The sequence below is a fragment of the Acomys russatus genome, chromosome 9 (genome assembly GCF_903995435.1).
Source record: "Acomys russatus chromosome 9, mAcoRus1.1, whole genome shotgun sequence".
Classification (NCBI taxonomy): domain Eukaryota; kingdom Metazoa; phylum Chordata; class Mammalia; order Rodentia; family Muridae; genus Acomys; species Acomys russatus.
In genome coordinates this window covers 38,120,307-38,134,155 of record NC_067145.1, presented here as the reverse complement: position 1 = coordinate 38,134,155, position 13,849 = coordinate 38,120,307, and the positions used below count along the sequence as shown (strand labels likewise).

The 13,849-nt window shown below is 44.6% G+C and overlaps 1 protein-coding gene across 1 annotated transcript; it reads left to right on the top strand.

Moving 5' to 3' along the window:
* Positions 1–9,439: 9,439 nt before the first annotated feature.
* LOC127193621 (ral guanine nucleotide dissociation stimulator-like) lies at positions 9,440–11,562 on the top strand. Its single transcript, XM_051150862.1, has 5 exons — positions 9,440–9,616; positions 9,801–9,988; positions 10,532–10,579; positions 11,035–11,243; positions 11,516–11,562. Exons 1-5 carry the CDS (start codon positions 9,440–9,442, stop codon positions 11,560–11,562), a joined length of 669 nt encoding a protein of 222 aa, XP_051006819.1.
* The last annotated feature ends 2,287 nt before the right edge of the window (positions 11,563–13,849 follow it).

Here is a 13,849-nt window from a genome sequence, read left to right as displayed (position 1 = left end):
AAAACAGGAATACAGCCAAAGAATAACAATACCAAAATCCATCCTGTACTCAGCTCTCTGCTGGTACGGAAATCAGCATTCGAATATACAAAGGCAATCTTTACACAGTGTACAGAAAGATCATCCCAACGCAGCTGCTTTGATAGTCCATCTTGTCCCAATCAGAGCGGCTATCATTAAGAAAACAGATAAGTACTCGTGGTGGTGGGACCGTGGGACAGGGGAACCTGTGTATAGGGCTTGTAGGACTGTGAGTAGTGTGAACACTACAGAAACCAATATGTGTCTGCAGGGCCTTTGTTTGTTTGCTTGTTTGTGACAGGGTTTCTTTGGGCAGCCCTGGAACTTGCTCTGTAAACCAGGCTGGCATCCAATTCTGAGGTCTACCTCCCTCTGCCTCCCGATTAGTTAAAGATGCACCATCACCAAAAATAGAACTGCAATATGACTGATATATACTACCCTAGAGGTGCTTGCACATCCATGTTCATTGCTGCTCTATTAACAATGGCTAGGAAATAAAATCAACCTCAACGTCCAGCAACACATGCATGCATAAAGAGCATGTAGCACACATACACAATGGGGTTTCATTCAACCATAAGAAAACATGAAATCAAGACATATGGTCCCAGATTTCCTGGATGTTTTGTGCCAGGAACTTTTTAGATTTAACATTTTCTTTGAAAGATCTATCTCTTCAATCATGTCCTCAACACTGGAGATTGTCTCTTCCATCTCTTGTATTCTGTTGGTGATGCTTGTGTCTGTAGTTCCTGTTCTCTTCCCCAGGTTTTCCAGCTCAAGATTCTTTTAGTTTGCGTTTTCTTTATTGCTTCTATTTCCATTTTCGTGCCTTGAGAAGTTTTATTCATTTCCTTCATCTGTTTGATTGGATTTTCCTGTATTTCTTTAATGGTTTTATTCATTTCCCTTTTAAAGTCCCCTTTCATCTTTATAAGTTTAGATTTGATGACACTTTCTTGTGCTGTGGCTGTATTAGCATATTCAGGGCTTGTTGTGGTAGGATAGCTTGGCTCTGATGAAGCTATATTTCTCTGGGTGTTGTTGGTTGTGTTCTTATCCTGGCATTTAGCCATCTGCTTATTCCTGCTGCTAGCCAGTCACCAGGGATGCAAGTAGAATTGTGTATTGCAGGATATTTGATTTCTGTGTGATCCAAGAGATTGTGAAGTGTAAAAACCTGTCTTTGACCCCATTGTGCCCCCTGAGATTGAACTGTAAATCCTTGTTTCTTGTAGTTGAGCCCTAACACACCTGTATTCCAAGAGCTATCTGTACACAGGATTTAATAAAGTTAACCCCAGTCCTAGACTTGCTTTGTAGACCAGGGTGGCCTTGAACTCACAGAGATCCACCTGTCTCTGCCTCTGCCTCCTGAGTGCTGGGGTTAAAGGTGTGTGCCATTACGTGTAGCTTTTCTTACAAAAAGCCTGCTTTTGAAAGAGACTGGCACCATTGTTTGGCTACTGAGTCCGCTGTGTCCCTGACCATGGAGAGTCTGGGGTGCTACGTTAAATAAACCACCCATATCTGACTGAGGTTGATGTCTGAGTGGTTTGTGCAGCTCCTCTTGTCCTAAAACATTTGCAGGTCCCAGTGAGAAGGCCCCATACCTCTACTGTCCCTCAGGTTGATAAACGAACGCTAACGAAACAGCCAGCTCATCCGTAAGGAGGGAGGTTGGGTTTTTTTTTTTTTTTCTTGGTTTCTTGTTTTTTCTTGATTTCTGGGTTTGGTCTTGTGTCTAGTATGGTCTAGACTCTTGTTGACACATGGAAGAGAAGCTCGACACTGTTCTGATCCCAAACTGGCCACCTCCCTGAGCTCAGAAAATAAAGCTTTCATTTTAAGCTTTGTATCTAAGGTAAGTTTTCTCAATTTCCACCCTGAACCCAGAAAGCACTCAAACCTGTGACTTGTAACCCGTTGTGTTTTGAATCTAGACCAATCTAGACCCCAAAGAGTAGTGCTACATGCAACAAAAATCTGGGGTCTCAGCAGCTTGGGAGGCGTTCTGGACACTCACTGGTTGCCTTTGGGGGAACATCTGGTTCTGGTTCTGGGCATGCAGGTCTGTCTGTGGCTGTCAGTCTGTGTCTGTAGTTTTGTTTAACTGCCTGATTGTTGCTCTATGTGTCATATTTTGGGGGAGGGGAAAGGCCAGACTTCATCTGCTGGCTGCTTATGCCTGACTAAATTTTAACTCATTGAAAAGTTTGTTTTGTTTTGTTGTTGATTGTTTGTTTTTGGTTTTGTTTTGTTTTTTAGAGAAAGATGGTGAATTGGGACAACAAAAACTGATAAACTGCCTTTTGAGCCTTGCAGGAGTCTAACACTCCTGAAAAAGTCCTGCCTGCTGCCAGGATCAAACTGACAGCAAGCCAGTAGCTGCATGATCTACTCTTAAAGGGACAGCAGCAGCGTCTCCGCTTCTCTGGTAGGAAAGCTGACGGCTAGTCTTCATTCAAAACCTCTGTGCCCATGAGAATTGGATTCAATAGGTAGAAAGACGCTCCTCTCTCGAGATCACAGCTGGAAAAAGTAAGAAAAATCTTTTCTGTTTTAACTATATTAATTTACTGTGGGGCTGGAGAGGTGGCTCAGAGGCTAAGCGCACTGGCTGTTCATCCAGAGGTCCTGAGTTCAATTCCCAGCAACCACTTGGTGGCTCATAACCATCTATAATGAGATCTGGTGCTCTCTTCTGGCAGGCAGGTACACAGGCTGAACATTGTATAATAAATAAATAAATAAATCTTAAAAAAAAATAAATTTACTAGGATCTGGCTATCTCAGTTATAGTTGTCCTCTGACCTCCAGATGTATACCACAGTTCTCACAATCACATGCAGACACCTCTCACTCAATGAAAAATGTTTTATAAGAAAGAATTAAACCTTGAGGCTGTGGAGAGTGCTCATTTAGTAGTTAAATGTTTGTCTTGTAAGTGTGAGGCACTAAACTCAGTCTTTAGAATCCTTTTAAGAAAAGAAACGCAGCTGGGCGTGGTGGCGCATGCCAGTATTTCTAGCACTTGGGAGGTAGAGGCAGGTGGATCTCTGTGAGTTCGAGGCCAGCCTGGTCTACAAAGTGAGTCCAGGACAGTCATGGCTACACAGAGAAACCCTGTCTCAAAAACAAACAAATAAACAAAAAACAAAAACAAAAACAAAACCTGACCTCCATGTATATGTGCACATGCACACACATACATGTAAACATACAAAATCACATGTTGGCTGAATACTTCATGCTGCAGTGTATTGAGAATCCTCCATACTTTTCAGAGTTGATTTATAGTCTAACTTTATGATCAACAATGCCAAAAACACCAACTCACACCAACGTATAGAACCAGTGGTTCAAGTATGTCTAGGGCCATCTCAAAAATTGTCAGAAATTCTACCCTAATCCCCAGTCAAAATTCACTTTTATGACTTTGAAACCAGTGACTCAAAAAGAACAGCTGAAAATAAAAAACATTATAGCACAATCCAGTTCTAAGAGTCTTGATTCCTACATGACAATAGGAAAATTTGGAAGTCTTTGCTTTCTGCTACCAAGCCACTGTGTCTGTGTAAGTTCTGAAACCATTCTCTGTGCGCTTAAAAACAATAACTGCAATTCATAGCAGACAGCAGTGTGGACTCTGAGTCCAGGTGTGTCAATAGCATTGCTGATGTGTAGTGGGAACGTCTCCACCATGCAGATGCACAGGAAGTGTGTTCTGAATCAGGGCTGCTGTGAAGTTACAGCCAACACCGGCAAGTGCTGCCCGTAAGCTGCAGGATTCGCCACGTGCTTCATTTTCAATTATTCTTCACTTTGTGCAAGTTCAAAAGGACCCTGGCCTCAACACAGCCTCTCTCACATTGACGTTTATCCCTACTCTATCCTACTACACCCTGGGCCACTGGATTTTCTAGAAGAAATATCATAAAGGGAGGTATAGTCCACCATGAACTGAAGGAAACAACGATTGCCTCACTCTAAGAATATGCTAAATAACTCATAAATATTCATGAAATTTTCTTAAAAACCCACAAAGTAGAACCACTATGCTGAGACCCACTTTTGGGACAGCCATGGCCATGTCAATCTCTTTGGAGTGTTTGCTTTGCTTAATAGACTTTTGCTTTAACTGTCTGTGTCGCTTGACTAGATTCTTTACTTCTAGAAGACAAGACAAGTGATCAGCACAGTGATCACTGCATATCATTGATATGTTCAAAGAGTAAAGCGAGAAATATGTACTTAGTGTAGGGAACCTTGGAGTCAGCTCAAGATACCCCAAGACCAAGCTCTCAGCTCAAAGAAGATTTATTTGCCCCAGAGGGACAGAGGGCAGGAAATAAGAGACAAAGACAGAGATAGAGGACAAGGGAGAAGGGGAAGGGAACAAGGGAGAGGAGTAAGAGGCATATGTTTAGGGGTGTGTGTGTGTGTGTGTGTGCGCGCGCGCGCACGTGCGTGCGTGTGTACGTGTGTACTTGTGTGCATGTGTGCCTGTGTGCCTCTGTGTACATGTGTGTGCACACATGTGTGCATGTGTATGTATATGTGTGCCTGTGTGTACATGTGTGTGCACACATGTGTGCATGTGTGCGTGTATATGTGTGCATGTGTGTGTATGTGTGTGCATGTGCCTCTGATTACAAAGGAGACAGACATGGCCCATAGGCAAATGGTGGTCCATAAAGGTAAGAATTGGAACCCCTTATTAAGCTGAGGTGTTTAATTTTATTGGGCATATTAGTGAGGTGAGGCAAAGAGGCTTGTGATTGCTAGACTTCAATGCTCTGGTAGCTGGACCTTGGTGGTCAGCCTCAGGAGGGAGAAGTGGCCAATAAGGGAAGAGACCTTTGGGGTTAGCTTCAGGAATGTAGTCCAATGGGTTTCCAGCAGGATAAGAAGAATGGAGGAGCAGGACGAGGCCTGCCAGAGCCATGTTTGCCATGCTCAAGCTGAATAGAGTGTTTTCATCCCCACCTTTTTGTTTGCATTTTGGGTCACTGGGTATAGGGTAGTTGGGTGTCATTCTCTCTGGCTACTTCCTGCTAACAACATTGGGGTGTCATTGTTAGGGGACCCAAGGAAGTGGGATTGTTGGTCAAGCCCTGGAAGAGCAGGTTATTTCACTTGTTGCACCATAGGGAAGTACAGTCTGTGAGGCTGAGCCAACAGCTGAGGCTGGCATAGAACAGATAACATTTTAAGTTTAAGGAATTGTTTACCAATGGGAGGGAAAAGCCCATGGCACAAGGTGGGGTGCTTCCATAAGCAGCTTGGTATAGAGAATGTACTAGAATTCAATATCCAGGGACCCATGAGCAGAGGAAATTGCCGTGTGAACATAGGTAAGAAGTGCAGGTGGCTTAAAGTGAGGTGTTTAAGAGTTGGCATGAGATTTCTTTAAGATGGGTGACTTGGGGAGAGGAGAACCATTGTAACAGCGCCCCAGATGTTAGTAGCCCACCAGACCTTGGCACAACTCACTGCATGATGGAAATATAATTCAAGCCATAAAACTTGCGCATAGACAGCACTACCTACCAAAACAAAGCCAAGGAACTAATCCACTAATGTCCATAAATTTGAGAAAGTGTTTAAACATATTAACCTTGCCTTTTGGCTCTTGTAAGTCTGCTTTTGGCTAACTTTTCTTATTAATTGGAGTATGTAACATAGAACATGGATTCTGTGCTTAAAAGATCACCCCAAGAAAGGCTCAATGCTACACTGGAATGCCAAACATCTGGTGTAGAAGCCAGCAGCTATTGGTGACTATTGACTTAAAGCCATGTAGAAGTCTTCTCCAGTGGATACCTCACAACACCATCAGCTTCTTTTGGCATGCACGGGCACTAGGTGAGTACAAGTTACAACACACATTCAGAGAAAACTCATGTCATATAAGATGAAAGAACCTATTTTTTTTCCCTAAAAAATGAAGGCTCATATATTCATTGCTCCCTAAGGTCCCTATGTTTCCTTAGATTTCCTTGTTAGTAAATGGCTTAAGTGATTTTCCATGCATTGTCCACTTTATGCCCACTAACATATACGAGAGGCGTGGTTTCTTCTTGCTGTCACAAACAGCTGCTGTTATCAGCTTTGATCTTTTTTCTTACTCTAGTATGTGTGTGTTGCCTGTAAATCGAGGCTTATGCAGATTTCACTATTGCAGGATAGAGACGGTGTCTTTCCTGCTGATTATTTTCCATGCTTTGTATCTTTGCTGAAACATCTCTTCAGCTTATTTGTTCTTTAAAAATTATGATGTTTTCCCAGCCACAAAACATTTGACCTATGCTCTGTTCTGCCGGAAAAATATGCTAGTGCAATGGTGGCACAATGCCGTGGGAGTAACCAACCAATGTCTGTTTTGACTTCAGTCCCACTCTGCTAGACAGAAACCGTATGACACTGTTTGAGTAACCAAGAACCAGAGATTAGATGTTCCAGAGACCTAGGGGAACACCAAATACTGCTGGTCCAAAAAAAAAAAAAGGTAACTATAAACTGACCACTATATTCTGCTACATTCATAGATCAGTGCCTTCCCAGCCATCAGCAGAGAGACTTCCTTCTGCAGCAGATGAGAAACAGCAAAGGGACCCACAGGCAGATATTACTCAGTGAGAAGACCTTGGAGCACACAGCTCTAAATCAGATGTCTCCATCATGCTGTGTATACAATTCTGGTAGGTTCGCATCCAGGCTCAGAGAACCCTGCAGAAGAGGAGGCAGAAAGAGTGTATGTCTCCTTGACGGTTCCAGATCCAATGGAATTGGAATTACAGGCAGTTATAATTTGCCATGTGCATGCTGGGAATTGAACCCAGGTCCTCTGGAAGAGCAGCCAGTGCTTTTAATTGCTAAGCCATCTGTTCAACCCTACATTAACAGTTCTTGAGCATGTTCAGTTAGGTATGTTTTTATTTAATCTTTCTGAGGATCATTTCCTAGTCCTGACCCCTGTCAATCAAGTACTCTGCCACTGAGCTCAACTGACAGATTTCTTTTGGAATTCTAGAATCATTGTGGGAAAAAAAAGCTATGTGTCCTACTAGGAACGATTATGGGGAGAATTGATGTCTTTTAAACAAATCTTTCAGCTCTTGAACCAAAACTCTCCATATCTTCAGGCCGTTTCATTTGTCCCAAGAATGCTTTGTACATTTTAGATATTTTATTAGATGTTTAAGATATTTTGAAAAAGGTTTTAATATTCATTTGAAGTCTGTTTTTATGTCTAATTGGCACATAGCAATTGTACCCATGCATGGGGTTTGCTGTGTCATTTGAGTTTATGCTTTTTGTATCACCTCTAGTATAGATGTAAAATCATTGTGAACTTTCTACACAGTCACTACTCACAGTTTCCTCCCTGCACATCTGCATGTGTGCATGTGTAACGTCTACATAACTGATGCTGATTCATCAAATGTGTCTACTGTCTCACTTCTCTTGCCAGCAGACTCAGGACTGTGTTCTTACTATAAATGCACTAACACACCCAATTATGTGTGCACACACACAGACACACAAGCACGTGCACACACACAGGCATGCGTGCAAGCACTTAGGCACACTGGTACCTATGGAGGCACACAAACACACAGAGATTAGGTAAAAAAGCACATCGGTTTGCTCTAATTTTACTTAAAATTCCTGTGAGATATACTGAGGTACACTTCACCTGCTACAAGATTCAACTAATATGAACTGTAGGGACTTTCATAAAGTCACCTTATTAATTTAAGCAGGTTGTAAGAACAAAGGCTTCTATGTAGCTAAGTTAAGGTTTTTTTTTTTTATTTCTTTCATTCATTCTTTTCTCACTTTCTTGAGACTGACCCAACAATGTAGAGCCTTGGCCTCAAAGTGGCAGAGATCTACCCACAAGGATGGAGAATGAGGCAGCAGTCCCTGAAGAGCTGCCTCTGACTCACTTCAGACTCAAGCACTGGGAAAGGTTATTATGGGATGTACAGAGAAAACTGACATTCATTACCTAGTCTGTCATTTTCTTCATGCCTAGCTCTTATGCCAGTGAAATTTAGATTTCAGACATTCTTACACATAAAAGAATTGCACTGCGTTGCAGGTGACTATTTTTAATATTCTCATTCTCTTATCCTTTTCTTCCACACGAGGGCAGTGGTGAGTCATAGCAGCCTTGGGTAAGGTTGGGCAGTGGTGAGGAGCTGAAGCAGGCTCCAGGCCTCCTCTCTGGATCTCTTTGCAGTGTCTTTCCCTGCACTGCTTTTGCTGGAAAGCTGCCAGAATAAAGGAGTAGACTCCAGAGAACCCTAGGTACACAGACCGGAAGGAGTCTGGGTGACAAAACAGCACAACCGCACTTCACATCGACAAAGGAGACAAGATTTTAAGGCGCTCTCCCACCTGCCCCACTCCCTAGTTCCAAGTGAAGTCCCAAAACATTCACATGGTGCTGACCCACCACATCACTGGCTTGTTAAACACTGGTCCAGATCCTCTGTGTGAATGAGTGGCCTGTGCAGGGGATGAATGAGTGTGCAGTGGGGACCAGTGGGACCACAGAAGAAAACGGTGAGTAAAGCAGAGTGAGAAAGATGAGGAAGTGGAGAAGAGATTGGCTGCCAAATAGCATAGGATGGTGGCAGTTTCATTCTTATGCTGTGCCAAGCACTGTGACCGAAAGCAACTTAGGGAAGAAGGCTTACTGCAGGTTACAGGCCGCAGTCCATCCCTGAAGAAAGTCAGGACAAGAACTCAGGCAGGAATTTGAAGCTGCAAAAAAATGGAGGATGAATCAGTTCTGAAACAGCGTTGGGGACCTGCATCCATTTTGTCAGCTGGGGATATGGCTGAGCCATCTGTTTACAGAAAGCTGCAACTCTCTCTGGCCTTGAGCCCTAGGATGATCATGGCGTGGGAACTGGTCCAGGGAACAACAATTCCTATGCAGGACACCGACATTGTGAGGCCGGTGGCTGGCACGGTGTGCATGTGTTTGCATTCCAAGCAGAACACACACAAGGTGCCATAGATACAAACCAACACAGCTGGGGTTTAAGGTGGGCTAGGGAAAGCAGAGCTGAACTTGGGATTGTTAGGGTTACAAATCCTATGCAGCAGTAAGGATTCTGATGGCAAAGCTGGGGTGCTGTGCATATCCAGGCATCCCTGGAAACAGTGAAATGGTAAATACTAGTATAACTGTGCCCAGTTGTGCATCTGGGAAGAGGGAAGGGACCTAGGAACATTTAGGGAAAGCTCTGTGTGAAGGTGTGATAGTAAAGGGACCCAGGGAAGTGACCTCACTTTCTTGAGGATGACCCAACAATGCAGAGCCTTGGCAACCAGGCGTCAGCTGCTTAGAGCCAGCCCCACAGGCTCACTTGTCTGAGACCCTAGAGAGATCACGATGTTTTTTTGCTGTCTTAGGAGTACTCGAGGCTCAGGCCTCAGAAAAGACAAGCGTGAAGGCTGTGGTGGTGCCTGGAGACGCAGGCTTCACACTTGCCTCCAACGTCTCTGGCCATTTTGCCGGACAAAAACAGATCTGCCCCAGGACAGCGAGGACCAGGGCTACATTGACAAGGTAACCTGTCTGAAATCTCAGTTTCCACTGGTTTTCTCTGTCTGTTTGGCAGTGTAATGATTCAGGGAAACTTATAATGATGATGATGATGATGATGATGATGATAATAATAATAATCCATGAGAATGTTGCAGACCTGAGCCTGTTTCAAGCTTAGACCTTGATCTCTCCTCAGGGTGCGCAGGGTCCTGCCCCAAGGGACCAGAAACAGCGTTGTGGAGAGTCCCCCATCAGTGCAGACACCTTGGAAAAGCTGGTGAACCACCTGGTGCCTTCCCTGCAGGCTGGGGACCCCTTCTTTGTCCCCGCCTTCCTGTGCACATACCGAAGGTTTGCCACCACCCAGCAGGTGCTGGACCTGCTGTTCAAGCGGTGAGTGTCCGCCTCCAAACCCAGAGGTCTCAGGTCCTCTTGTTGGTTCCGGGAAGGACTCTGTCTACTGACAGCCTACAGTACTGTCAGGACCCAGCAGCATGAAGTCAGAAAATGTGTCTCTCAGGCTTGGCCCAAGGGAGTAGACTGTCCAGAGCTGAGACCCTAATGAATGTGGCTGTCCCCTGCACCCTTGAAAAGCTTTCTATCCCCATCTTAGAATTTCTGAAGCCTTGGGTAAAATCTTCCTATTTATAAAGGATGTTTTATAACAACTGTTGGAATATCCAATAAGATGGGCCCAGAGCGGAGACACATGGAAGGCCATCCAATGGACCCTGTGCCCACTGAGATGTCTGTGTTCACTTATTGCATGAGCATATTTGAAACACCTACTGTACGCAGGTGAACTAATGACCCTGAGAGCATACAAAAATACAAGGTCAATTTCAATTCCCCTCTAGGAATATGCCTGCCCCCTAGATATCTTTTAGGTGGGGTATGTAGGATTTTACAGGAGACATCCTATCTGGTGTCCTCTAGGTATGCACACTTCCACCCTTCCTGTGAAGAGGATGAACAAGTAAAGAAGTAAGTGGGCTTTACAACAAGAAGGACAGTCTTGGGTCTCCAGTGTGGGGTCATTTGGGTTCAAAGGGTAAAGCTTGGCCAATGCTGTGATCTCATTCTTTTCTGGTTTCTAGAACCATACTGCTGTCTAAGCGTTGACTGCAGAGTGAAAAGAAATGCATGAGCAGGGTTCTTGCAAGCAGTGATATGGGGTAATCCTGGGGCCTCAAGTGCCCCTGTGAGACTCTACCCTCATCCCAGCCAATGGCAGGCAGGCTTGCTCAGCTGGTCTCCATCAGAGGCCGTAAATAGGTGTGTGGAGCTCCCTGTTCACACAGACCTCACAGCCATGCTCACCCTCATATGCACAAGGGCTGGACAGCTTCTTCCTTGCATCCTCCCTGCAGGGAACCAAGGGAAGGTTGGAAAAGGAAAGGGCCTGGCCAGTGACTATGATGTCCATCTCCTTTCCCCAGCACCCTCTGCACCTTCCTGGACACATGGATAGATAAGAACCCTGAGGAGTTTTGTCAGACCTCAGACCTGTCCATTCTGAGGAAGCTGAAGACCTACCTGATTGTGAACATGCCTTATTCAGATCTCATCGTTCGTGTCCACAAGCTTCTAACCAAGTTGCAGAAAGAAGAGGCCAGTGAGTCACAGAGAGAGGATGAGGAAGACTCAAGTAGGTGCTTGAGCTCCTGTGCGTGAGGACAGTTCAGTAGCTGGTGTGCTGGGCAGAGGCTTGTGAGTCTCCTGTTTGCAGGAGCTGTCACTGGACCCTGGGTGGGTACATGTCCTCTTGTAGGACAGGGTCTGGATTCATTGCAGACATGGGTCTGCTATGGCTTTGGAAAGGTTGCAAGGAACCTGGAATACTGACTCCTCCTGCTGCCCCAATGCCACTTCTGCTTCTTGAGATGCCTATTTCAGCAGCACATCTGTCTCCCTCCTTAGATCAGTGGAGCCACGCCTCTGAAGACCCAGAGCTTGAAGTGTGTTAACTGACAGTGAAACCAAACACTCTGGGGACAGAACCAGCTTGTGCACCAGAGTAGGAGAACAAGAAAGCCCACCAGAAGGTTTTTTGACACCTCTGCTCTTGCAGCCAGATGTGGCAGCAGAGTCCAGCCAGCACACCTGACAGCAGCTGTGGGACCTGTGTCTCACCACATCAGCAGATACAGTGTGCCTTGCACACATCTCACCCTTGCTGCAGTGGGTCCACCTCTTTAGAGAATGGCCCTGCCACACCCTTTCTCCCTTCCCTCCCTTGACAAATAGACATTTTTACTCTTAAAGCCCTTTTCAATGTTTGTTTTTTTTTTAGTATTGGTTTTAATAAATTGGTAGCTTTTGTTTTTCTTTTTCTTTTTTTAAATGTTTTTTATTAATTCATTCATATTACATTTCAATTGTTATCCCATCCCTTGTATCCTTCCATTCCTCCCTTCCTTCCACTTTTACCCTATTCCCCTCCCCTATGACTGTGACTGAGGGAGACCTCCTCCCCCTGTATATGATCATAGGGTATCAAGACTCTTCTTGGTAGCCTGCTATCCTTCCTCTGAGTGCCACCGGGCCTCCCCATCAAGGGGACGTGGTCAAATATGGGGCACCAGAGTTCCTGTGAAAGTCAGTCCCCACTCTTCACTCAACTGTGGAGAATGTCTTGTGTTGGCTCTGTTTTTTAACAATTAAACTTTATTATACAACCCAACTAGCTTACACAAGAAGGGAAAAAGGTTAAAGGGACAAAAGAGTGAACCTTCTGGTATCCGTTCAATGGGACGGGTCCTTAGGTGTCTCTCTGACCCACCTGCTGGTCCGGCCTGTTTGCTGCTCTCCACACGCTCAAGCCCGGGCTGAACTTGTTGTTCTCTCTTCCCCACCTGCCTGAGTCACATGGAAAGGGTGGTCTCCTTCTCCTGTTGAGGGTCAATTAGAAAAACAATAGCCCAGTTGGGCTTCCCAGGTCTGCTTCCTGAATTCCAGGCCCAGGACGGCTCCACTCAGTCTGTCACAGGGTATTCATGGGGTGCCCCAAGGGTAAAGCCTGCCGAGACTGCTTCCACCTGTGACAAAGCTTAATCTTTCCCACAGTCTTGTCCATTGGCTAGATCTGGGTAGGGGTTCAATGTTTACTGCATGTATTGTCCTTGGTTGGTGCCATAGTGTGAGCAGAACCCCTGGGCCCAGATCTGCCTGTAATAATGTTCTTCTTGTAGGTTTCTAGGACCCTCTGGATCCTTCTATTTCCCCATTCTCCCATACCTCTTTCACTTAGAGTCCCAATAGGATGTCCTCACATCTATCCCACTTTCCTGGTAGGTGAAGACTTTCATGGGACATGCCCCTTGGGCTAGTGTCCAGATATAAGTGAGTATATACCATTTGAGTCTTTCTGCTTCTGGGTGAATTCACTCATTATGATCATTTCTAGTTCAATCCATTTATCCACAAATTTTGGAAATTGCTTGTTTTTAATAGCTAAGTAGTGTTCCATAGTATAAATGTACCACAGTTTCTTTAATAATTCTTCTACTGAGGGACACTTAGGCTGTTTCCATGTTCTGGCTATTATGAATAAGGCCACTATGAACATGGTTGAGCATATGTCCTTGTTGTGTGCTGGTGCATCTTATAGTATATTCCAAGGAGTGGAATAGCTGGGTCTTGAGGAAGCTCTATTCCCAGTTTTCTGAGATAGTGCCAGATAGATTTCCAAAATGGTTATACAAGTTTGCATTCCCACCAGCAATGAAGGAGTGTTCCTCTTTTTCCACATCTTTACCAGCATGTGGTGTCACTTGAATTTTTGATCTTAGCCATTCTGATGAATGGAAGATGGAATCTCAGTGTTGTTTTGATTTGCATTTCTCTGATGACTAAAGATGTTGAGCATTTCTTTAAGTGTTTCTCAGCCATTAACTATTTCTCTGTTGAGAGTTTTCTGTTTAGTTCTGAGCCCCATTTCTCAATTGGGTTATTTGGTTTGATGGTGTCTAATTTCTTGGGTTCTTTATATATTTTGGATATTAGACCTTTGTCAGATGTAGGGTTGGTGAAGATCATTTTCCAGTCAGTAGGCTGTCACTTTGTTCTGTTGACAGTGTCTCCAGCCTTACAGAAGCTTCTCAGCCTCATGAGGTCCCACTTATTAAGTGTTAACCTTAAGGCCTGGGCTGTTGGTGCTTTGTTCAGGAAATTGTCTCCTGTACCAATGTGTTCCAGGCTCTTCCCCACTTTTTCTCCTAACTGGTTTAGTGTTTCTGGTTTTATGCTCAAGTC

Bases quoted from the DNA above. Each gene is read 5' to 3' on its own strand.
- LOC127193621 (XM_051150862.1), top strand. From the start codon at position 9,440: ATGTTTTTTTGCTGTCTTAGGAGTACTCGAGGCTCAGGCCTCAGAAAA. The intron at 9,617-9,800 runs GTAACCTGTCTG...CAGGGTGCGCAG, and splicing joins ACCAGGGCTACATTGACAAG to GGTCCTGCCCCAAGGGACCA. The intron at 11,244-11,515 runs GTAGGTGCTTGA...CTCCCTCCTTAG, and splicing joins AGAGGATGAGGAAGACTCAA to ATCAGTGGAGCCACGCCTCT.